Source organism: Eriocheir sinensis, chromosome 4, assembly GCF_024679095.1.
Source record: "Eriocheir sinensis breed Jianghai 21 chromosome 4, ASM2467909v1, whole genome shotgun sequence".
Taxonomy (NCBI): domain Eukaryota; kingdom Metazoa; phylum Arthropoda; class Malacostraca; order Decapoda; family Varunidae; genus Eriocheir; species Eriocheir sinensis.
The window spans coordinates 23812187-23837294 of record NC_066512.1 but is presented as its reverse complement, the minus strand read 5'-3'; the positions used below and the strand labels follow the sequence as shown (position 1 = coordinate 23837294).

General features: G+C 40.6%; 1 protein-coding gene across 3 annotated transcripts in view; it reads right to left on the bottom strand.

Annotated features, from left to right (window-relative positions):
* Positions 1-24404, bottom strand: part of LOC126980459 (nucleolar transcription factor 1-like) — a 56060-nt gene extending 31656 nt beyond the window's left edge. Inside the window, exons 1-12 of one of the 3 annotated variants that reach the window (XM_050830385.1) lie at positions 24255-24404; positions 22391-22761; positions 22137-22197; positions 21656-21851; positions 20962-21094; positions 20349-20458; positions 19973-20015; positions 19465-19608; positions 18907-18998; positions 18271-18448; positions 17176-17259; positions 13765-14999 (exon numbers count right to left, since the gene is read on the bottom strand). In XM_050830385.1, the coding sequence (XP_050686342.1) occupies positions 14442-14999; positions 17176-17259; positions 18271-18448; positions 18907-18998; positions 19465-19608; positions 19973-20015; positions 20349-20458; positions 20962-21094; positions 21656-21851; positions 22137-22197; positions 22391-22747 (1956 nt within the window). In that variant the 5' untranslated portion in view covers positions 22748-22761; positions 24255-24404 and the 3' untranslated portion in view covers positions 13765-14441. Of the gene's footprint in view, positions 1-13764; positions 15000-17175; positions 17260-18270; positions 18449-18906; positions 18999-19464; positions 19609-19972; positions 20016-20348; positions 20459-20961; positions 21095-21655; positions 21852-22136; positions 22198-22390; positions 22762-24254 lie in introns of those variants that run through there. The other 2 variants (XM_050830401.1, XM_050830392.1) reach the window with 2 other exon arrangements.
* Positions 24405-25108: the final 704 nt, after the last annotated feature.

Genomic DNA, 25108 nt, shown 5'->3' with positions numbered 1-25108 from the left:
AGCACACCTTCTAATGGGCTTATAAAAGAGGCTTGCACTGTTGACTGGTGGTGGTGGTAGTGGTGGTGGTGGTGGTGGTTAGTGGTGGTAGTGGTGGTGGTGGTGGTTTTAGTGGTGGTGATGGTGGTGGTGATGACAGAAATGGAAGACAGAGACAGATAGATAAATAGACACAGATAGATAGATAGAGATAGATAGATAGATAGATAGATAGAACAAAACCTTTCTCAGATTAATAGAAGAACACCTAAGAAGATAAAAAAGAAGAAGAAAAGCGAGGATAATCTGAGGCAAGGAATGGAAGAAACGAAGAAAGGAAGGAAGGAAGGAAAATCCAAAACATAATCCACACTCAGATTAAAACGAAAAAAAAAAAGATTAGAAGATAAAAATGAACAAAAGCGGAAGGAAGGAAGGAAGGAAGGAAGGATAAGAGAAAGGAATAAAGAAAAAAAGAAATTGACGAAGAAAGAAAAGAAGAAAGAAAGGAAGGGTGGAAGATATGAAGGAAGGAAAGAAGGATAAGAGGAAGGAATAAAGAAAAAAAAGGAAAGGAAGAAATGAAAGGAGAAAAAAAGGTAGAAAGCAGGTAAAGGAATGAAGGAAGGAGAACAGGAAGGCAGAAAGGAAGGAAGGAAGGAAGGCGAATTAAAGAATGAAAGAAGGCAGGTAGATGAAGGAATAGAGGAAGAAAGGAAAGTAGGAGGGATGGAAAGCATTGAAGAAGGAAGGAAAGAAGAAAGAAGAAGGAAGAAAGGAAGGAAGGAAGGCGAATTAAAGAAAGAAAGAAGCCAGGTAGATGAAGGAAGGAAAGTAGGAGGGATGGAAAGCATTGAAAAAGGAAGGAAAGAAGAAAGAAGAGAAGGAAATAAGGAAGGAAGGAAGGCGAATTAAAGAATGAAAGAAGCCAGGTAGATGAAGGAAGGAAAGTAGGAAGGATGGAAAGCACTAAAGAAAGAAGGAAGGAAAGAAGAAAGAAGAGAAGAAAGAAAGGAAGGAAGGAAGCCGAATTAAAGAAAGAAAGAAGCCAGGTAGATGAAGGAAGGAAAGTAGGAAGGATGGAAAGCACTAAAGAAGGAAGGGAAGAAGAAAGAAGAAAGAAGAAAGAAGGAAGAAGGAAGAAATAAAGGATGTAAGAGGAGGGCGTAAAGACGAAAAACAGGCAGGTAGAGTAAATAACTGCTCGACTTCCTTCACGAGGCAAATAAGGGAAAACAAGGGATGGGCGTGTACCTGTCTTGCTGATACCTGGGGGGGGGGGGGGGTGAAGACAGATGGAAAGGGAGAGGAGAGAAAAGAAGATAAAATGGAGGGAAGGAACAAAAGAGAGGGAGGGAGGGAAGATAGGAAGGTGACATTGGAGAGAGAGAAGGAGGAAGAAGGAAAAAGAGGAAAGGAAAAGAAGGAAAGGGGAGAGGAGGAGAGAAAAGAAGATGGAATGGAGAGAAGGAACAGGGAGGATGGAGGGAGGGGAGGAAGGTAAGATTTGGAGGGAAAGAAGGAAGAAGAAGGAAAAGGAGAGGGAAAGAAAAAGAAGAAAGAGGGAAAGGGAAGAAAAGAGAGAGGAGGAGAGAAAAGAAGATGGAATGGAGGGAGGATAGGAAGGTAAGAACTGGAGGAAAGAAAGGATGGAAGAAAAAAGGAAAAGAAGAGGGAAAGAAAAAGAAGGAAGGAATGAAGGGAGGAAAGGTTGAAGGGAGACAGAAGGGGTGAAGGAAGGGAAGGAAGGAACAAGAGGGTCGTATAAGGGAAGGGTAGGAAGGTAACATTGAAGGGAGAGAAGGAAGAAAAGGAAAGGGAGAAAAGTAGAAAGAAGGGGGCGAGAAGAGGGGGGGGGGGGCGGGTAACCTACGGTCATTATAGGTTGCTAGGGCGGGGCAAGAAGGAGGAGGAGGAGGAGGAGGGGCGGGGTGAAGGATGCGAGTGGACAGGATGACTCACCCTTACGTCACCTTTCTCTCTCTCTCTCTCTCTCTCTCTCTCTTTATCCATTCCTCTATCCATCCTTCCATCCTTCCCTGCCTCCTTACATCTCTCTCTCTCTCTCTCTCTCTCTCTCTCTCTCTCTCTCTCTCTCTCTCTCTCTCTCTCTCTCTCTCTCTCTCTCCTCTCTCCTTCTATCCATTCCTTCTCTCTCTCTCTCTCTCTCTCTCTCTCTCTCTCTCTCTCTCTCTCTCTCTCTCTCTCTCTCTCTCTCTCTCTCTCTCTCTCTCTCTATCAGTGTCTTGTTCAATTATTCATACTTTGTTTATTTTTCTAATCGATATTCCAGTGACACTTAGCGCTAATGAGAGAGAGAGAGAGAGAGAGAGAGAGAGAGAGAGAGAGAGAGAGAGAGACGTTCCCTGCCTCCCATGTTGGTGCACCTCCATGTGTGTGTGTGTGTGTGTGTGTACTGCTGACTCACTATGATGACGTCACCGCATACATCAGGGTTACCAACTGTCACAACCTCTCCTCTTCCTCTTCTTCTTTTTCTTCTTCCTCATTTATAATTCTCTCTGTCCAACGCTATTCATTCCCTCAATACATATACCCTTCGATTCTACTCTCTCTCTCTCTCTCTCTCTCTCTCTCTCTTGCTTCAGTCTTCCCTTTATCGAGTCGTATGAAGAAGAAGAAGTAGAAGAAGAAGAAGAAGAAGAAGAAACTCAAGTAGAATCTAAGGAAATGGTGAAGGAAGGGAAATAAATAAAAAAAATACAAAAAAAGGAAGAAATGGAATGAAGAAAAAGAGAAAAAAAAGGCAGACGAGGAGGGAAAGGACGAAATAAGAAGAGTAGAAGAGGAAAAGGAAGTAGAAGAAGAAAAAGAAGTAGAAGAAGAAAAGGAAGTAGAAGAGGAAAAGGAAGAAAACGAAGAAAGGGAGGAAGAAATTATGGAAAGAAATAAAAAGAAAGAGAAGTAAAGAAAAAAAAAAAAGAGGAGGATGCAAAGAACGAGAAGGTAGGTAACAGAGAGAGAGAGAGAGAGAGAGAGAGAGAGAGAGAGAGGACAGGTGCAGATTTTCCCTGATCACCTGAGCCCACCTGTAGCTTTAATTACCCCCCCCTCCTCTCTCTCTCTCTCTCTCTCTCTCTCTCTCTCTCTCTCTCTCTCTCAAGCACCAGCATGGATAGGGAAAAAAGGATAAGGAGGAAAGGAGGAAAGAATAGAGAGAGGGAGAGGTAAAGAGGATCGAAAGGAGAGGTAAAGAGGGGAATGAAGAAGGGAAGAGGAGACAAAGAAGGAAGGAGGGAAGAAGAGAAAATGTAAGGTATAAAGAGGGAAAGAGAAAAGAGAGGGAGGTAAAAATGGTGGGAGGGAAGTAGATAGGGAGAGGAAAAGAAGAGGGAGAAGACGAGAGGTAAAGAATGATAGAGAATAAAAAGGGAAAGAGAAAAGAGAGGGAGAGATAAAAATGGAGGATGGGAGTAGATAGGGAGAGGAAAAGAAGAGGGAGAAGACGAGAGGTAAAGAATGATAAAGAAGGGGAGGAGAGGGGAAGATGGAAGATTTGGAAGGAATTACGAAAGAAGGGAGAGAAGATGGGAGAGAGAAGGGAGAAAGAGAGTGAGAAAGACAACGAATAAAAGAAAACAAAAACACCAATTAACAAGAAGAGATAAAAGAAAGGAGGAGGAGGAGGAATTATGATGAAAGAAAGGGAGAGGGACAGGAAGAGAGGAAGGGAGAAGGGGGAGAGGGGGGGGAAGAAAAGGAGAGAGACAACGAATAAACAGAAGCAGAAACACCAATAAGCAGAGATGGAATGAAGGAGGAAGAGGAATAAAGAGATAAAGAAGGAAGAAGGGAGAGGAGGAAGGAGGAGGAGGAGGAGGAGGAGGGAGACGGACACCAATGAAAAAGCGAAAAAGAGAAGAGGGAAGAAGGAAGAAGGGAGAGAGGAAAATGAGGAACAGAGGAAGAGAGAAGAAAGAAACGAGGAAGAGGTATATAGAAGGGAAGAGGCGAGAGAGGGAAGGAAGGAAGGAAGGAGAGTAAAGAAGGAACAAAGGAAATGAAGAGGAGGGAAGAGAAAAAGACAAAAGGATGAAGGAACGAGAAAGATAAGAACAGGAGAAGAAAGGAGACCGAGAAATGGATGAGGAGAAGGAGGAAGAGGAGGAGGAGGAGAGGAAGGAAGACAAGAAGCAGACAGAACAGAAGGGAGAAGAAAGGAGACCGAGAAATGGACGAGGAGGAGGAGGAAGAGGAGGAGGAGGAGAGGAAGGAAGACAAGAAGCAGACAGAACAGAAGGGAGAAGAAAGGAGACCGAGAAATGGATGAGGAGAAGGAGGAGGAGGAGGAGGAGGAGAGGAGGAGAGGAAGGAAAACAAGAAACAGACAGAACAGAACTGGAGAAGAAAGGGGACCGAGAAATGGACGAGGAGGAGGAGGAGTAGGAGGAGGAGGAGGAGACAAGAAACAGACAGACGGTGGAGGGGCTAATGTAGGACGAGGACATCCCAGCAGGTAGTCAGTCGTACATAAGCTCCTCTGTTGCCGGTTCATGACTTATAAGGACTTGCTCCAGACTGGCTAATTCCCTGACTCCCTTGCATTATACGACACCCAAACTCGCTTCCCCCTGATGATGGTCAAAGGCGGCTATAATGCGTGCAAGGTCTATACTGTTCTGTCCCTCGCCCTATCAGCTTCTAGTCCTGCAAGGTCCATATTCTCAAAGATGCCGAGGTTAAGGTTGATATTCTCATTATAAGGCGGTGGTGATGGTCAAAGGTGGCTATAATGCGTGCAAGGTCTATACTGTTCTGTCCCTCGCCCTACCAGCTTCTAATCTTGCAAGGTCCATATTCTCAAAGATGCCGAGGTTAAGGTTGCTATTCTCATTGGTATTCTCATTCTAAGGCGATGGTGACAGTCAAAGGCGGCTAACAGTGCGTGCAAGGAATATTGTGTACTGTTCTGTCCCTTGTCACACCATCTTCTAATCTTGCAAGGTCCATATTCTCAAAGATGTCGGGGTTAAGGTTGCTATTCTCATTGGTATTCTCATTCTAAGGCGATGGTGACAGTCAAAGGCGGCTAACAGTGCGTGCAAGGAATATTATGTACTGTTCTGTCCCTTGTCACACCATCTTCTAATCTTGCAAGGCCCATACTCTCAAAGATGTCGAAGTTAGGGATTGATATTCTTATTGGTATTCTCATTCTAAGGCGGTGGTGACAGTCAAAGGTGGCTAACAGAGCTTGAAAGGCCTTTTATGTACTGTTCTGTCCCTCGCCCCACCGCCTTCTAGTCTTGCAAGGTCCATACTCTCAAAGATGTCGAGGTTAGGGATTGATATTCTCATTGGTATTCTCATAATATAAATAAATAAATAATATAAACAAAAGAAAAGCATAATAATAAGAACTTAGGAGACAGAGGAAGAGGTCGGAGGGAACGCGATCACTGACAAGAGCAACAACAATCACAAGAAGGGGAAGAAGAAAGTTTCGTTTAGTCGGCGCAACATCTGTGGTCATATGCCGGAGGGGAAAAGAAGAAGAAGAAGAAGAAGAAGAAGAAGAAAAGAAGAGGAGGAGGATGAAGAAGCACAATATAAGAGAAAAGCAGGATGAGGAGGAAGAGGAGGAGGAGGAGGAGGAGGAGAGGAGAAAATAAAGATGATGATGATGATGATAATGAAGAAGAAGAACAAGAAGAAGAAGAAGAAGAAGAGGAGGATGAAGAAGCACAATATAAGAGGAACAAAATGAGGAGGAGGAAGAGGAGGAGGAGGAGGAAGAGAGAAGAGAAGAAAATAAAGATGATGATGATGATGATGATGAAGAAAAATAAGAAAAAAGGAGAGAAAAATGAGAAGAAAAAGAAGAACGGGAAGGTCGAAAGGAAAGCGATCAGACTGCATGGGAGGATTTCTTTCATTCTTCGTCACCTGAGCTCCTCCTCTTCCTCCTCCTCCTCCTCCTCCTCCTCTTCCTCTACAAACAGGTTTTTCATTACGCCTCTTCCTTTTTTTATGCTTAGAAGATGAATGAAGACAAATAAAGTAGTACGTTAATATCATGATACAATCTTTCAATTTTAATTAAAGAGAAAAAAATACACGAAAAAAAATACACAACAAACTACTGGATTAAAATGGTTCTTTCTCCAGCTTACTTAAATAAACTAAGCAACATTAATTTTACGTCAGATCGCTTGAAGGTTTAATAAGGGAAGCGAATACACAACACAGCAAAAATATGGATACAACAACTTATAGCCTACTGCATTAAAATCACTCTTCATTCCACTCTTTTCCCTCTTATCAGTTTAATTTTTATCATCAATTTTACGTCAGATCGCTTGAAGGTTTAATAAGAGAAGCGAAAACACGATACAACAAAATTATAGATAGGCCTACAGCAACGTATAGCCTACTGCATTAAAATCACTCTTCATTCCACTCTTTCCCCTCTTATCAGTTTAATTTTTATCATCAATTTTACGTCAGATCGCTTGAAGGTTTAATAAGAGAAGCGAAAACACAATACACCAAAGTTATAGATAGGCCTACAGCAACGTATAGCCTACTGCATTAAAATCACTCTTCATTCCACTCTTTCTCTTTTTAATAGTTTCTTTTTTATCATCATTATCATTTAGTTGTTGATGGCATTGTTGAAGGTCAGTTTTAAATCGCAATCACAGGAATAATAAAATAAAAAAAGGAGATGAAAACACGAGACAAAACTAACTCTTGCGTTGGGATGTGGGATAGAATTATAGTAGGCTAGGCATCGCACGTATATTTACACTACACTTGGCCGCTCCATTTAAACGTATACTTTCTTATATGGGAGGAGTGATTAGCGGAATGTTTTGTCATATGTTTTTTGCCCTTGAGCTGCTAAAGAAAAGAAAATACGGCATTGCCTTTTACTGTCATCGCATTTTAGATTCAGTGGGCGTCGGCGTGTCGTAAAATAGCATTAGCTTCCTGATTTTACTGCCATTATTTTTTTTTTCAAGTTTTCATGGCTTTTCATATCCATGGTTGCTCATCGAGGGGGCTCAGTTTCGGTCTGTTATTTATTTATTTTTCTTAACTTTCCCTTGATGGTGATAATAATAAGAATATGAATAAGAATGAGAAGAGAAAGCGGAAGAAGAAGAAGAAGAAAAAGAAGATGAAAAAGAAGAGGAAGATGAAGAAACAGACAGACAGATGATTACAAAAGACGAAAATGAAAAAGAAGAAAAGAAGATGAAGAAGAAAAGAGAAAACGAAGAACATGAACAAGAATAAGAACAAGCAGAACAAGATCAAGAACAAGAGAAATATGAAGAAGAGAAGAAAAGATGAAGAAAGAAGAAAACGAAGAACATGAACAAGAATAAGAACAAGCAGAACAAGATCAAGAACAAGAGAAATATGAAGAAGAGAAGAAAAGATGAAGAAAAAAGAAAACGAAGAACATGAACAAGAATAAGAACAAGCCGAACAAGATCAAGAACAAGAGAAATATGAAGAAAAAGAAGAAAGAGAAGAAAACAGACAGACAGATAATTACATAGACAAAGATGAAAGAAGAGGATGACAACGTTGATGACGGCGATATATGATTGATCCAAGGGAGAAGAGGAGGAGGAGGAGGAGGAGGAGTGGAGATAAAAAAAAGATGTGGGAAGGAAGCAAATTGAGGATATCTAAAACCATCAACCAACACCATCCATCCACCTCTCCTTCACTTTCACTCTCATTTACTATTAGCTTATATTTGCTTTTATTTATTTACCTTTCTGTGTTTATTGGACCATTCACATATTGAGTTACCCGCACGCCTCTCTCTCTCTCTCTCTCTGAACCCGCAGGAATGAGAGACTCACTCCCGCCATATTTAGTCAAACGAGCTGCTATACGAAGCCTACCACCTCTCCTTTCAACATGGTGTAGCCGTAATAAAAAATAAAAACACTGTGAAGCTTGGTGATATCGTAAAGTGAATTAGTTACGAAGCTCGCCTCACCTGTTATCCACCTTAATTAAAAGATCTACCTGCTATCGACTTCCAGGTATAGCAATGATAAAAAAAAAACAGTATGTGACAGTGAACGTGGAGTGAAAAGTGAAAAGTGTAATAGTGGAAAATAGCAAAAGGACATTGAAAAGCAAAATCAGAGAGAGAAAAGGCCAAAAAAATCACTTAAGTTTAGAGTGAAGTTTAAAAGTGCGCACTGTGAAGTAAATAAGTGCGCGCTGTGAATTAAATAAGTGCGCACTGTGAAGTAAATAAGTGCGCACTGTGAATTAAATAAGTGCGCACTGTGAAGTAAATAAGTGCGCGCTGTGAATTAAATAAGTGCGCACTGTGAAGTAAATAAGTGCGCACTGTAAAGTAAATAAGTGCGCGCTGTGAAGTAAATAAGTGCGCGCTGTGGAGTATTAAAGTGTGGAGGAGGAGGACCTAAGAAGCGATACAAAGCGTAACAGGTCAAAAGAAGAAGAAGAAGAAGTGGAGTGGTTGGAGGTCTCGTAAAATTATGATCCGTATTCTCAGAAGCTTTACTCCCTCAAAACAAATATTACCAATAGTCACAAAAAAAAGATGACTCGGGTTCTCATGAGTTTTTGTTTGTTGTTTTCATGTTCAGGGTGCAGTAGAAGCCTTGCCAAACTATCACCCTACCTACCCTACCACCACCCTACCCTATCACCAGGCTCATAAAGCTACTTAATCATGGAAATACTCTGATAACACAACCTCTCCGAAAGCCTATTCAAATGTGGGTGTCCAAGCCGCGAAATGTTTAGGAATACGGCCATTCATATCAGTCAATTAAGATATGGATAGCAATGGCGCAAACTTAATTAGGCTATAGGTGATCATCTCGAATCAATTTTTACTCAACCAAATAATCTATACAGCCGCTCAAAAAAGTAGATTCGGTGATATTTCAAGACAATTCAGATAACTAACTTTTTTCCTCCAATAGCCTTTACCTGACCTAACCTCACCTGTAATCAATGTAGTATGCTTTAACCTGCTGTAACCTGCCTAATAGTGCGCTTTTTCCTCCTCCTTCTTCTCCATACTAACTAAAAATTCGTTGCCTTCATGATAAACTAACTCAAATAACTAACTTTTTAACCCCATTAGCCTAACCTAACCTAACCTTACCTATAACCAATGTTCCTTTAACTTATATAACCTGCCTGATACACCTTATCCTCCTACTCTTCCATATCAACTAAAAGAAAGACTCATTGGCCTCACGTTTACAGGAGAATGGAGTATGAGGCTGAAGGATTAGTGAAGGTGAAGGAGAGCAGATTGAGAGGAGAAAGGGAAGGGACAGTTGGAAAGATGAAATAGAGTATATAGGAGGTTAATATTTGCTTCTTGTGCATGCCTTCAAAATGCACATATGTCCTCACCTGTAATAGTGTGTGAAAGGTAAACAGTCATCAATAATTACCTGTCAAAAAGTCATTAGTCAAACGGAAAATTGTCCTCATGTCTGCGGCGGAGTGGAAAAAATTGGGCGGCTTTTCCGATGATACCCTACGCCCCTGTCCGCCCAGCTGTTCCCTTCTCCTATAATTCCTTCCTCTTCTGTCCCTCTCCGGCATATGACCACAGATGTTGCGCCGACTAAACGAAACTTTACAACTTTTTCCTCATGTCTGTACTTTTACCATGAGAGATGAAGAGACATATTTTACGACTTTTTTTGTGGGGGGAGGAAATAGCCTATAACAAACTGACACCAACTCCTCCTTCATCTCTTCCATATCAGCTAAAGAAAAAAAACTCGTTCCCTTCACATCTACAGGAGAATGGAGTAGGAGGCTGCAGTATTAGCGAACAAGTCAAGCAATACACGCCTCCTCCTTCTCCTCCTTCGTCCCCCACCTCCTCCTTCATCTCTTCCATATCAGCTAAAGAAAAAACTCGTTCCCTTCACATCTACAGGAGAATGGAGTAGGAGGCTGCAGTATTAGCGAACAAGTCAAGCAATACACGGCTCCTCCTTCTCCTCCTTCGTCCCCCACCTCCTCCTTCATCTCTTCCACATCAACTAAAGAAAAAAAACTCGTTCCCTCCACATCTACAGGATAATGGAGTAGGAGGCTGAAGTATTAGCGAACAAGTCAAGCAATACACGCCTCCTCCTTCTCCTCCTTCGTCCCCCACCTCCTCCTTCATCTCTTCCACATCAACTAAAGAAAAAAAACTCGTTCCCTCCACATCTACAGGAGAATGGAGTAGGAGGCTGAAGTATTAGCGAACAAGTCAAGCAATACACGCCTCCTCCTTCTCCTCCTTCGTCCCCCACCTCCTCCTTCATCTCTTCCACATCAACTAAAGAAAAAAAACTCGTTCCCTCCACATCTACAGGAGAATGGAGTAGGAGGCTGCAGTATTAGCGAACAAGGCAAGCAATACACGCCTCCTCCTTCTCCTCCGTCGTCCCCCACCTTCTCCTTCATCTCTTCCATATCAACTAAAGAAAAAAAACTCGTTCCCTCCACATCTACAGGAGAATGGAGTAGGAGGCTGCAGTATTAGCGAACGAGTCAAGCAATACACGCCTCCTCCTTCTCCTCCTTGGCCCCCCACCTCCTCCTTCATCTCTTCCACATCAACTAAAGAAAAGACTCGTTCCCTTCACATCTACAGGAGAATGGAGTAGGAGGCTGCAGTATTAGCGAACGAGTCAAGCAATACACGCCTCCTCCTTCTCCTCCTTCGTCCCCCACCTCCTCCTTCATCTCTTCCACATCAACTAAAGAAAAAAAACTCGTTCCCTCCACATCTACAGGAGAATGGAGTAGGAGGCTGAAGTATTAGGGAACGAGTCAAGCAATACACGCCTCCTCCTTCTCCTCCTTGGCCGGCCTCTAAGGAATGCACAAGCTAGCGTCCCGCCCGCCCGTATAAGGACCTCCAGGCTCCACAGCTCGCCCTCAGCCTCAGTCAGCCCTCAGCCACAACACAGCACACCGCATTCCTTCTCCTATGCTTTCTCGTTTATCTATCTTATACTTATTTATCTGTGCCTGTGTTTGTTAGTTTCTTTACCGATTACTACATATTTACTTGCCCCAACTCACACCGCTCTCTCATTTAACAGTTTTTATGCTTATTTCTCTGTCTATGTTTGTTTTTGTTTGTTTGTTAGTCCGATTACTTATTTAGATGCCCCAGCTCACGGTATTCCTTCTCTAACACTTTCTCCTTTATTTGTTTGTTTGTTTTTCCTTATTTCTTTGTCTTAGCTAGCCTACTCTGTTTGTTGGGGTGTTTGTTTGTGTTTGTTTGTTAGTCCAATTATATATCTAGTTGCCCGAGCTCACAGCGTATCCTAATATCTTTTACTTTCTCTGTTTTTAGTTATTTATCTGTCTGTGTCCATGGGGTCTGTGTGGTCTGATTTTCTATGTAAATCTATGTAAATCAAATTATAAGACTACTTCCCTCAGTTCACACCGTATTCCATTTATTATTCCTTCGTCTTTACCTTCTCACTTTAATGTTCATGTGTCCTATACCAATCTTCTTTTCTATTAGTAGATCTACATATGTCGTCTTATCATCAACTAGCTCTATGCAAATCAAGCTATCTTCACACACGGTATATACGTTTCTTGCTTCTGCCAACGAATGCAAATCACAATGCTTTATTTAACCTTTCCGAGTATAGTAAGCTTTTTTGAGGCGTTGGGCAAGTTACGTTCGTCCTGAAAGGTTGACACCCACTATACACGTACACACGCACACACACACAAACACACATTATATATTGCCTTGATTTATCTGTTATTACTCAAGCATTTGATATTATAAGAGCCGACTAAAAAAAACTATACACAACTTATTATCAAGACACTTTCACGGTCAGACAGTAAACACAGAATATATTACCGCGATTTAAGCATTATACGAGAGAGAGAGAGAGAGAGAGAGAGAGAGAGAGAGAGAGAGAGAGAGAGAGAGAATATATATCAAGCTTCAAGAGCCGGCACATTATGCAATAGGCCGGAGCTGAATAACCTTGAGCCTCGGCCTGCCCGACGCCGGCGACCCGTGAGGCGCATGCAAACCCTCGCGGCTACAACAAACATCGCCACCCCGTGCAAACAAACACCAGAAGGCAAGCAAGACACCACGAGAACTCGCAGATATAATTAAACCTCCTTCCCTCCTCCCTGCCCACTCGCAATAACAGCAGAAGGCACACAGGTATCATGACATCACCCCCAAGATAATGGAACGATAAAACTGAAGGAACATGAACTACCGAAAACGCATCGATATGTGAGATCCGTTTCACTCCCCTCCCCCACGCTGTAATATAAAAGAACACAGCAGCAGACACGAAACCTCCCACCCCCTCAAATAAGAAAAATAGACAAACAGCAAAAGGCGCGTGCCCCAAAGTAAAGGAACAAATGAAAAGTCAGAAAACCTCTCGAAACACGAACTGATATCATGAAGCCTCCTCCCATCCCCTACAACCCAAACAAATGAGCCCGCCAACAAGATGACACACAAGGCAACACATAGAGCAGACTGATATAATTAAATAAACAAAAGATTAGAGGTCTCGGGAAGCACCTCACCTCCAGCCCCTTCAAAAATAAGTAAATAAATAAAATAAATAGAAACAGCACACATATACTTTCACCTTCATTTTTTCTCTCTTTCATCTTTTGCATCTATTACTTTCCTCATGATCTCTACCTGCAAACATATGGTGCCATAACTTCCTCTTTCCGTTCATAATGTGGTTTGTGTGAATTTGGAACTTTCTGAGTACCAATACTAATCACTCGTCAGGACTCAACTTTCTTCTTTTCCTCTAGTTCACTGCAGCATTTGAGCACCAATTTCATTCTTCACAGGAAAGGAGGCAGCTCAAGAAACAAGTTCTCTCATTGCTCCTGGAAATAGTTGATGGAGTAGCCGAAAAATGGTCAAAATCGGATGGAGAGGTGTCTTGATACTTGCCTCTTTGAAAGCGTTTAAGTCCTAGGCAGATCCCGTCTTGTTCTGTGGCCTATTTACATCTAGGCTTCTAGTAGTTTTTGCATTTCCTCCACATCTACTTTCATGTCTTTCAGCGTTGCATTTCTGGGCATTTTTTCTTCACAAACTCACTTTCTTTAATGTAAACTGATTGGAAGCTTTTGTTAATCATTTCAGCTTCCATTACCAATCTTTATAGACCTTTCCTCTCACTTTTAGCTCATTGATTTCTTCCTTTAGCTTTAGGTTGCCTCTGACAAAACGATAAAACAGTTTTGGTTCATAAACACACTTGTCAGTTACGCCTCTTTCAAGGTTTCTTTCTTCCTTTCTAGACTCTAATATATCTCTGGCTCTTCCACGGTTCTGTCACTTGCACCATTCCATCCATGCTGTATGCCTTTCTATTTTTTCTGCCTCATCTTCTGTCGAACCAAACGTTTTTTTCCTGATCTCTCTTTCACCTATTTTGGCACATATCTTTCAACAGAAGAGTTGGGTGAGTGTATGTGCGTACATGAGTGCATGCGTGCGTGCATACGTACGTGCGTATGCGTGTGCGTTTGTGTGTGTGTCCTAGAGGTAGAATAAAACCATAAATTGTGCAAGTGTTGATTTAATAATGTTATAAACAAAACAGTATTACTCCATCTAAATGATGATTTACAAAAGTAGATAACTCTCCTGACATGATAAAAATAATGTAATGTGCCTCCATTCACTGCAGTGGGAATCACAGATGCAAATATTATAAGCTTAACAACTGACACCAAGAATGGCTAAAAGAAAACAAACTGTCACCTTATATTTATCTGATGTTATTATGTAGGAGCAACTAAACAGAAGCTTTAGTGTTTTTAATATTATGGTGTCCTGTACAAATGCAGAATTAAAAAAATAAACCTTCAACTTATGAGCAAAGCCTATAGCCAAAAATAGTTGTGATGAGCATGAGGTCTGTAGAGCAAGCAGAAGCAGTGACTACCAACTCATATAGTTGATGAAGGAAGCTCTCTGACATGCTCTTCCTGTAGTCAGTATTTTTTTCACTGCTTATGAAGTTCTTATAGTTATAATTTATGCACAGGTTCATTTTACCTTGTCAAGCATGCTAAGAATAAATTAATCATCTTATTAACAGTCCTTTGCTCTGAACCACTGTATCAAGGATAGTGAACTGCCCATCAACCTTTTATATTCATGTATGCTTATGTTATGCATATTTTTATGTATGCAATGTTGCCCACCATCTATATGACTGTAGTTTTTGTACTTTATAAACATATATAATAATCCCTAAAGAAGGATGCTTTATACAATCTTCTGATAAAAATATGTATGGCCTTCATGAAGAAGTAGATGAGCCATGCATAAATCCTTGGAAAGACTGTGGTCCATCTGCACACATCCTGCATAGATTCATCTTACTTAAAAGGAGCATACATTAATGTGTGCTCCTCAAGTGAAAAACTGACTACACACTGCTCTGTGAAAGTGGAGATTTAGTGCTTGATGGGTTCTTTTCAACAGGAAACATGGTGCAGAAGATGTCACGCTTGAAGAAACGTTTGCACAGTGACCGGTACTTCATGAGGAATTCCTGCTGCTCAGACCTCTTCAGGCTCCTCACGTCCACGATGATGGCCGCCTGCAGGGAGTACTTCCACTTCTTGAAGGCACTGTCAAACTTTTTTCTAGCCTTGTTGGGGAGATACTCATACCCACTCACCATGAGACTGATCTTGTCCATTTTCTCCTCTAGCGACTGGTCGACGTTGAAGAAGGCATCCTGCTTGCATATCTGCTTAAGTTTCTCCATGTCTGGAGACGGAAGGTTTCTGTCTTGTGAGGCCTCAGAAAGTTGTTCGTCAGGCTCATGTTCCCACAGGTGTCTACAGCAAGGCCTCTCGGATTCCTGAAGGTGGAAGTCTTCTCTGTCCAGTTTTCCTTCATTGGTCATTGATAATTCTTTCTCCCTAAAATCGTTCTGCAGCCGACACAAAGTCCCTGAAGGTAAGACTTGCTTTTTGCCCTGTGTGAAGAAGGTTACTTGCAAACACTTTTTTTAAGACTGTGAATGAAACTTTGTATCTACCTATTTGTATTTATCAAATTGTGATATAAAGGAAAGAGCGTATACACTCGTGAGATCTAATCTGAGTCTCAATTGGTCATATTAAGCTTTAAACTCATTGAAGTTTCTGGACTGGAAAATCACATTTATCCCAGCTATTCAAATGTTCAATGCATCAATATGAAAAACTGTATTTCTTGATATCTTTCAATCATCTTGTTTTCTGAAATTTCTTTTCACATCCCCTTGTTGCTTTCTTATCCAATACAGAAGGATCTCCTCTATCACTTCTGTCTACTCCTTTTATCTTCTTGAACACTGCAATCATGTCATCTCTTTCTTTCTTTCTCTTCTAAGGATGACTTGCCCATTTTTGCAACTGTTACTTGTACATGAAATTTGCCAGGCTGGGGACCATCTGGGTTGCTGGTCTTTGTATTCTCTCAATCTTGTTTATGCTTCTCTAACATGGGAACTGTACTATTGCGCTTCCATTGTGGTATGTCATATCATGCATAGAACTGATAACAGATTGACAATGAAAATAACAGAATAGTAATTCAGAAATTACATTAGTCAAGGCAGACAGATGACCAGGAAGAGTTTAAATTAGAACATTTTCCAGAGCATTATTGAGTAACATAAAGGCCTTTGTGCTACAGTGGCTGAAGACGACAATAATGATGATACCTTTAAATTGTTGCTGCCTCCCTCTCCTCAGCAAAATAACATGTGTTCTCAATGGCATTATTAACTTATTTTGTTTTAAAGTAGGCCTGAGGCAGAGTATTTTTCTAAAATATGCATTCTCCTTTCCCAATTTTTCCAACTCATCCTGAAACTCCTTCAAAGGGTCAGCCACACCAATTTCTCGTCCCGCTGCTTTACTCTTACCAGTCTCGCTTTGCACTGCCGTCACGAACAACAAATATGCTAACCACATGGAGCCATTGACAAAAAGTGGTTACTGTCCTCCCTTAAACAAGGGAGATGGGGTTGTGGCATGTGAGCTCACAGCAGTACCAACAGACAGGGGTAATGAGCTCCAAAGCTCTCTGGGAGGGTACTGGCTGCTGATCATGGGTCCAGCATGTGATAAGACCATAGTAGAAAATACTAGCCTTCCTCAACATGTGAATAGTCACTATGATGTGCATAACTACTCAACATGCCACATGCTGTGGTTTTACAATTGTCGTCACAACTTCCCAGTCGTAAAATGTAACTTAACCGATGGATGAACAGTAAATTTTCTCACAGTAAAGTTCAACAATCTGAATTCTCTTGTTTACAAAATTCAATAGCTCTAATTCATCCAAACAGGAAACAACAATACTCAAACAGCCATCAAAACACTTAAAGGCAAGAAATTGTGTCTAGAAAAAAACTCTGAAATCTGGAGGAAAAAAAAAAATAATAAATAAATAAATAAATAAATAAAAAAAATCTGCTTTTTTTGTACTCGACTCCACTCTCTCATGTGACTTATAGAGCCCCCATCACTATCAACATCTGAGTCTGTTTTCAAATAGCTCACCTGTTCTCCCTTTCCCCTTTTAAATACCTAAGTATTCTAGATCAATACACCAGGTATTCGTTATATGCGAGGGTTACGTTCTGCAAAAAGCTCGCATAATGTGAATTCGTATATATCGAACCTATCATCCCATTAATTATAGGGGGTTATGTTCCACGACCCTCTAACTATATATTCCGGCACCGTTTCAAAATAATAAAGCACTAAAGCAACAATAAAGCACATTAGTACAGATAAACTGTAAAATATAATATGAAACCTGAGGATTCCCTGAGGATTAACTTTAGGATCAGAGGGAGTAAAAGGTCAATTATAGGCGAGGAAAGTGTTGGAAACATTTGCACCCGCCGCCATCAAGTGCGAGTCAGCCACCATACCTCACCAACCAGTCGCACCAGCGCCGCTACTCGCATAATAACGAATTTTTCTCGCATAAAACAAATACTTGGCACATTTAGGTTAGTCGCATATGAGTGAATTTGCATATTTCGAACTCGCATATATCGAATACCCGGTGTAATGAAAAACATGAACCAATATGGCAATCCATGCATTACAATTTAATGGCAATCAACCACAAACAGAGTACGTACTTACCAATAATTTGTCGGCAAGTCTTCGCACAACTTCACTTTGTTTTTTCCTCCACATCCCATATTCCACTGCGTACACTTCAAGCATCTGCGAGGGAGAGAAAAGCAACAAACCAGACTCTTAACTATGAATTATTATTTGTAGCTTTTGAACAAGTAGGCATCTGATTTATATTTATATTTCTGCTCAATCTGCTCCTGCAATTGGTGTCTACCCATACTATTAGTGCAGAGGCTACAATAACTCTGACTTGCTCATTACTCTTTTATTTACTGATTGCATACTTTCTCTGCATATAACATAAATAATATGCTATCCAATGAGCAACCCTTGTGTCCACATTCAAATATTGGATGACTAGCATATATGTAGCAGCACAAAGCTTTCTAGAACACATGGGATGATGCAGGGGTGTGATGCAGCCTCCCATAACACAAAGCAAACAACAAAAGCCAGCCCCTCTTTTCATCTGGTGACACTCAACCCTCCTGCTGCAGTTAGCACACCCTGTCCATCATCCACTTAAGACCTCAAGGGGAAATTTCATCCCTCCCCTCCTGATGCTGCTGCTGCCCTGGAGTCAAGTGGTCTGTATTCCCTCCAGACCCGTACATTTTTTCTTATAGTTTCTTTACTGTTGTTGATGCTAAAACACTGGGTCTTCTTAAATCTGGACCAAATGTATGTGAATATGTATGTATGTATGAATGTATGAGAGAGAGAGAGAGAGAGAGAGAGAGAGAGAGAGAGAGAGAGAGAGAGAGAGAGAGAGAGAGAGAGAGAGAGAGAGAGAGAGAGAGAGAGAGAGAGAGAGAGAGAGAGAGAGAGAGAGAGAGAATGGACACTTCTAAAATAATATAGTAATAGTTTAAGATGCAAAGACTCCAAATGCCTTGACGTAAACCATGGGCTTTCTTTTGGCTTGATGCTGGAGTGTCTGCCTTATGTTTTGGGTTTTAATCTTGGGTGGCTTGGGAAAAATATTATTCTCCCACACAGATATAAACCTACATACCACTCATGACAATATGAAAATGTTGATCTCAGAATTACGGTTGAAACTTTCCTATAAGACAATAACACATGAAAATTACCCACCTCTTTGCTCTTCTGTATGTACTTCCTCTTCTTGTGTTCTGAGAGCCGCCTGAACTGCTCAGTGGCATGAAACAACCGTGTGGTGCCATGGATGTGGTCCAGCTTACCCGCCTTCAACTTCTGGTGGTAGTAGAGAAGACTGGCAGTGTTTGGGGGGCGAGGCGGCATACCAAGAGACCTGTAGAGACAAAGGTCAGTTTCAGATGCCTCCACCTCTCGCATCAACTACTTCCACAGGCCAAAAAGGAAATCAGTCAGGTTCTAATAAGTGTTTTCAATTTCATGGTGCAGAAAAAGGGTCAAACTACCAGAGGGGTCATAAAACTACCCCTGTAAAGGCTCACAACTCCTACGAAAGCCTAGTCAAACATGTGTACTTGGGTGCCAAAATGTTTAACTATGACTCCAAGCATTCAGCATCATTAAAATAAGGTCACAGCAAACTGCCCCTTAATTGAAACCTGCCCCATGACCGAACCACATGTCAAGGGACCTGAAAACACAAAACATTCACCATTATAAAAATAACTCACAGCGTATGATCTCTTAACTGAAACCTGACCCATGACAGAGCCCTAAGTTGTATTCATGAGCAGTTCCTGAACCTTAATGAGCAAACACTCCCAAGACACTTACTTGAGGTACATTTCACTGTCCTCCTTGCTTGGTCCTCGCTGCACTGGGACATCCCAGTCTGGCTGCTTCTTGAGATATCTGGCGACCTGAAGCTAAAAGGAAATAATATTCTTTTCAGCTCTTTGGTATCCTTGGCTGATAAATCCCCATGCAAACTTTGGAGCATAGTCTACCATTCTTATAAAAACTCAATCCCAATTCATATATAGAGCCACTTATTCTGCCAATATCTTTTTCTAGTCCAGTCCTGTGCCTCATCCACAGTTACATGTTCTACCAAGCTACTCTCATTCCCCTTTGGCCATGTACACCTCTAGATCATTTTCTGCTGAATGAACCCTTTGAGCACATGAAGTATCATGTCAAAAGTAATTTGCCCATTTCATATTCACATAGTAATATCACACGGAAAAGAAAAAGTAATATATGACAACTAGAGTAATAGTAATAAATGACCAAATAATGACAGATGACAATTTTAACTACAGTAAGAGTAAGATAATAGATCGAGATTACAAGTAACCTTCCTGACACCCGTGGCTACATGACAGCACTCACCTCATAAGTGTAGAGTTCAATGGCTGACAAAGCTATGTACTTGATCTTCTTCTTGGGGTTCAGATTCTTGTACTTTTCTCTAGCCATGGTCTTCAGTTCAAGGTTCTTCTTTCCTTTTTTCTTGCACAGGTCTTCATAATACAGCTGGCAAAGGACAGCAATACTAATAACCATTATTTATGACTATGCCAACACACAAAACAGTTCCTCTGATATCTTAATTCTGTGATCTCTTTTTACACCTTACAAAGATAAATCACCTCCTATATCTATTAAGAACTGAGGTATTAGGGAGAAATTTAGGGGGTACATGTCCTGATAACCAGTTTTTAGGAGGAATTATAATCAGATTTGTGATTAACATATTACTTATTCATATTCTAGATAAAAGGCTTCTGATCACTTTTCTTTTCCCTCATATTTATAACAGTAAAGCTCTTGTGACGGAACATTCAAGGGTGAAGTAACATAAACATTACCTGTACCATGTCACCACATCATTACATACCTCAAAGGGAATTTTAGGTCGAAGAGGAGGTTCATCAGCACTCCTGGAACGTAAACAAATTTCAATATTCTTCATTGAGCTCTTCTTTAAATGTTACTTGACAAATCAAAACAATATATTTCTCAAAGCTATTAATCATTCCTATGTATAATAGTTGAAATGATGCTGGAAGTTACTCATTACTCTAATTATATATCTTTTCAAGTACACAGAATCCCCAAAATATCCCCTTTTTAGTAACCAATATCTAAACATTAAGGATTAAACTTCCATGAACATTTTTCCCACTGTACAAAATACCTCAACCTGAAACAATCTGATGCAAAGGGAGCGGGTTTCTAAGTGACAAGAAAACTGAAAGTGTACCAAATCTTACATGCAAGCAATCTCCTTCTCCTTGGCCAAGATGTAGTTCCGTGTGTATTGCTCCTTCTCTTCTGGTGGCAGTTTCTTCCATGCTTCAGCCGTTGCAGCAAACAAGTTAGACTGTTCAAAGAGATCAAAAGCTTTGGTGCAAGGGTAAATTGATGCCTCACTGCCTTCCTCCATTTTTACTTCTGTACTAATGCAACAAATATTCAGACTTTCCATAGTTTTGAAGTCTTTGTCCTTCCAGCAGCTTGCCTCAAGAGTTTTGCCACAGCAGAAGTCCAAAGTTCTTCATTATACACTTCATTTTAGCAACAATCACAACCCTGCATCCTTCCTTCCACCCCTCTATTCTATTCCTCAATCCTACGAATTATCAGTGACATCCCTTCCCCCCTGCTCCTCAATGTGACTCTCAAACACCCTCTTCACAAAATCAAGATTCTACATTTTCATAACATGTCCAAACCACCTTATGAATTTCATTTTACAAATTCCACTACTTTGCACTCTCTACAGATAACATATATCAATCTAGAAAAAGGCAAGCACAGACTTTGAAAATACTTAATGGCTTTACAAATTTGGCTGAATCCACCCAGTACCCCCCCAAAACCCACCCCAGTGATGAGTCCCTTGTTCTTTTCGGCAAAGTCCCTCACAAATTGCTGTCGTGGCTGCAGGACGAGGAATGTCTTCAACTTCCCCCTTGGTATTTTTTCCTCCAGCTCATTGATGACAGCAGTCAATGTCCTGAAACATGAAAGGATAAATGTATACAACCTATAAATAAAAGGCACTATTGTCACTTATGACAATGTCAGGGGAAGACCACTTGTGAAGTGGTTCAATAGGGTGAGCAAGTATTGGAGCAAGAGAGTTGGAAGTAGCAGGATTGAGTGTGCTGAGAGGGAGTGCCAGAGCAGGTAGAGATGGAGACATTTCTGCCGTGGCCACTCCCTGAAGGGAAATTCACGTAAGGGAGCAGGGCATTGGAGATATAGATGGACAGATAGTCACTTATGATGACAATGTATTTATCATTATGACATGGAATTAGAATGCCTTGTTTCCTTGGGTGTTTTATTAAGGGACTAAACACTAACAAGGTAAAATAGTTGAGAGATCAAAGTCCTCTTCTTGAATAATTTCCTACAGAACCATTAAAAAATTAAGAGAATGTTTTTCTCCCTTTCTGTTTACTTAAACTGAACTTTCCATGTGTGGAAGAAGACAGGCAAGGTAAAAATATATTAATTCCTTCTTTGAAAAAATAATATAAGACTTTCATAAAATAAACAAGAAAAAACTTACTTCATCAGTTTGATACTATTGAGAAGAATTTCAAATTCTTTTTTGCAATCCTCAGCAGTGAAGCAATCAAAGGCAACTCTTTCCCAGTCTATCTTCTTGGCCGTGTAGAGGCAGCCCTTGTTGTCCATCTTGGGGAGCTGCTTCTTCATTCCTTTCAGCAGCCTGATGACATCCTTCATTGTCCAGGGTTTGGTGTCTGTCAAGGAAACAGGAAAACTCATACTCTGTTATCCACATACATCCTAGAACATCTGAACATACAAGAAAAGGTGTTCATTATCATGAATTACACATATACGTATAAAAGCTGCTAACATGATCAAAAAGATGCAAGAGAAACTTCAGTATGTAGTAGCAAGATTTTAGCTTTTTACTGTCCTAATCCTGAAAAAGAATGAGACATATAGAGACCTCTGCATTTCTACAGTAAAATACATAAAACAGGTAAAAAGAAATTTAGTGAAGATATTGGAATACTAACTGCATGGATTGTTCTTGGATTGAGGGCTGTTGACTCTGCTGTTGGTGTGACCTGCAGAACCCTGAAGCAGACACCAAACAAAATTACTTCATTACACCATCATGACATATCACCAAAAAATAAATATAAATAAATAAATAAATAAATAAACAAATAAACAAATAAATACAATAAAATAAAATAAATATAAGTATGAACGATTTGCAGGCACTAACACATCATTTCATTTCAACACACTTAAGCTTTCTACACACTTCCTGGTCATCAGTATCAGAGGTCAAACTGTCGTAGTCCAGGCCGAGGTCAATCAACTTGTGGTGTTCCGAGTCCCTGTGCTTGGTGGCTGCCTTCTGGTCTGCCACCTTTGCAAGGATTTCTCTGGATGTTAAAGAGTAGTTCAGTTCATTGATGGTGCTCTGTGGTGTGCAGACCTTAGTGGTCGAGGGACCAGGTGGTGGGTTCCAGCCCTCCTTGACCCTGGCAGCGGCAAGGCAAGGCTGCTCCTCACAGCTGCCCGAGGAGGAGGAGATGTCAAGATCCTCAAGTAGGTTGTTTATGGAGATTGGCCTTGCTCCTTTCTGTTGAGAGTCCTCCATCCTGCTGCTCTCCATTCTTTCCTGTAGTCCTGATACGTACATAACATTGGTTTAGCAAGTGTACATATATATATATATATATATATATATATATATATATATATATATATATATATATATATATATATATATATATATATAAATACTTAATGAATGGAGGTGGGTGTCGACTTTTGCTTTAAAATTATCAATGTTAACAAGAGAAACAATTTAGTTTGGAAATATATGCACTAATGATTCTTTTTATTTAGGTGGAGAGATATTTTCAGCCTTTTTACCAGCCGGCCGGCCTGCTCCTTGTAATTTCTATGCACTAAATGTATCACACATAACTGGAAGGCAAAGGAATTACATGAAAGAGCAAGAGCAGGAATAGAACACAGTGCTGGAATGACATAGGTATATGTGTAGTTTAGCTCTGCCTCTCAAAATACCATAGGCCTACACATTTTCATATTATGGTTAAAGGACGAAAATACACACTCTAGTCATAATATGAAGGCACACAGGGTTAGTGATTTTAAGGGTTTAGTGGCAGGGGCAACTGAGGAGGGTATTGAATAAAAAGCATGTGAGAAAAAAAAGAATACATGGCAGACAATGTGATAAAAAGAAAGGCAGTTGTGGAGAAATGGAAATACAGGAAAATACGGTAAAGATGGGTTAGGGAAAGTAAAGGAAAAGTATATGAAAGTTTTGGTTGGATTATAAAATATCTGGAGAGAAAAAAAATGGAAAAAAGAGTTGGAGCCAGGCAAGCCATCATATGGAATAAAGATCTGAAATACCTATGCACGCGAGGAAAAACGCAACACACACTTCTGTTGTATAATACAACGTGCCAGAGGAGAAAAGACAGTTAAAAAAATACAGAGAAATAAGGCATTGGCGAAAAGTTTGGTTAGAAAAGGTATAACGAGTAGATGGTTTCGGTTGGAAGATAATGAAATACGTGTAAAAAACTCCTCTGAATGTTAACCGACAACTAAATCATCAAACCTAAAAGTCACAGCGCACTCCATGTCTCTAATAACCTTACATACTAATGGAAAACACGATGAGGAAGGAAAAGAAGGATGATAAATACCTGTGAACACGAGGAAAACAGGACACACGCCTCTGTTGACTATGGAATGTGCCAGAACAGGAAAGACAGGTAAGAAAACACAGAATAAGTGAGGCATTGACGAAAAAAATGGTTGGGGAAAGTAAAATGAGAACAGATGAGGGTTTGGGAAAGAAGATAATCCATAAAATGTCTGCTGGAAAATAAAAAAAAAGCTCTCCTGGAAAAGTTAAAGCCCATCATACCAGAAAGTCACAAAAAAATGGTTGGGGAGAGTAAAATAAGAACAGATGAAGGTTTGGGAAAGAAGATAATCCGTTAAATGTCTGGAAAAAAAAAAATCTCCTGGGAAAGTTAAAAGCCATCATACCAGAGAGTCACAACACACTCCATGTTTCTAATAACCTTATGAACTATTGGAAAACACGATGAGGAAGGAAAAAGGATGATAAATACCTGTGCACACGAGGAAGTCAAGACGCACGCCGCGGCCTCTGTTGTCTCGCCGCGCATTCGAGAAACAAATATTTTTTTATATAAGATTAGCAGGTTTTTTCCTAGCAATCAAGTATTTTTTTATATATAACTACCAATATAGGCTATTCATAATTTCTAACTTGCATCCTGGGTGACCATTAAACGCTGTTCCCCTGCAGAGGATGAAAAGGGGAGCTACAAGGCCTTCAGACCCTCAATGTCGTAAGTCTAAATAAGTTGCATAAGTAGCTGGTAGGATACGGTGATACATGTTTAAGAGATGCTGCAGTTTAAGTATGAATAAACTTGTAGCCAGCCCGGTGATCTCCCTTTGTCTCCTCTTTCTTTTCGTTGTAGTGGACCAGCCCGTTGGGAAAAGTCTGCCAAATTTCCCTATCGAGTGAGGTGCTCCTTCGGCCGGCTGGTTAGGCGTGGCTTTTCTATCTATAGTTTGTCGATTCTAACTTGAGCCTTTAGGCGGCTCAGGGAGACCGCGCTCTGCCACAGCACTCCATCACTCTCCGCAGAGGGTCTCTCTCTCTCTCTCTCTCTCTCTCATTTACGTTATTATATAATATCTATTGCTTGGCTGTGCACGACGTGAGTCTTCCATGGTGGAGGAAGGGTAAATGATGCGGCCTGGCGCCTGTTGCCAAGGTCCCTCAGGCGATGTCTCATGAGCCACGTTGCCAAGTGAAATGGAAGGTTTACAGAGTCGTTGTCTTTCCCTCAAATCCCAAGCCATTCATAATACCATGCAGTCGTATATATATTTCATAAATAGATAATTAACGTGCAGACTAACAGTGAGACAGATCGCTATATGCGCAGGT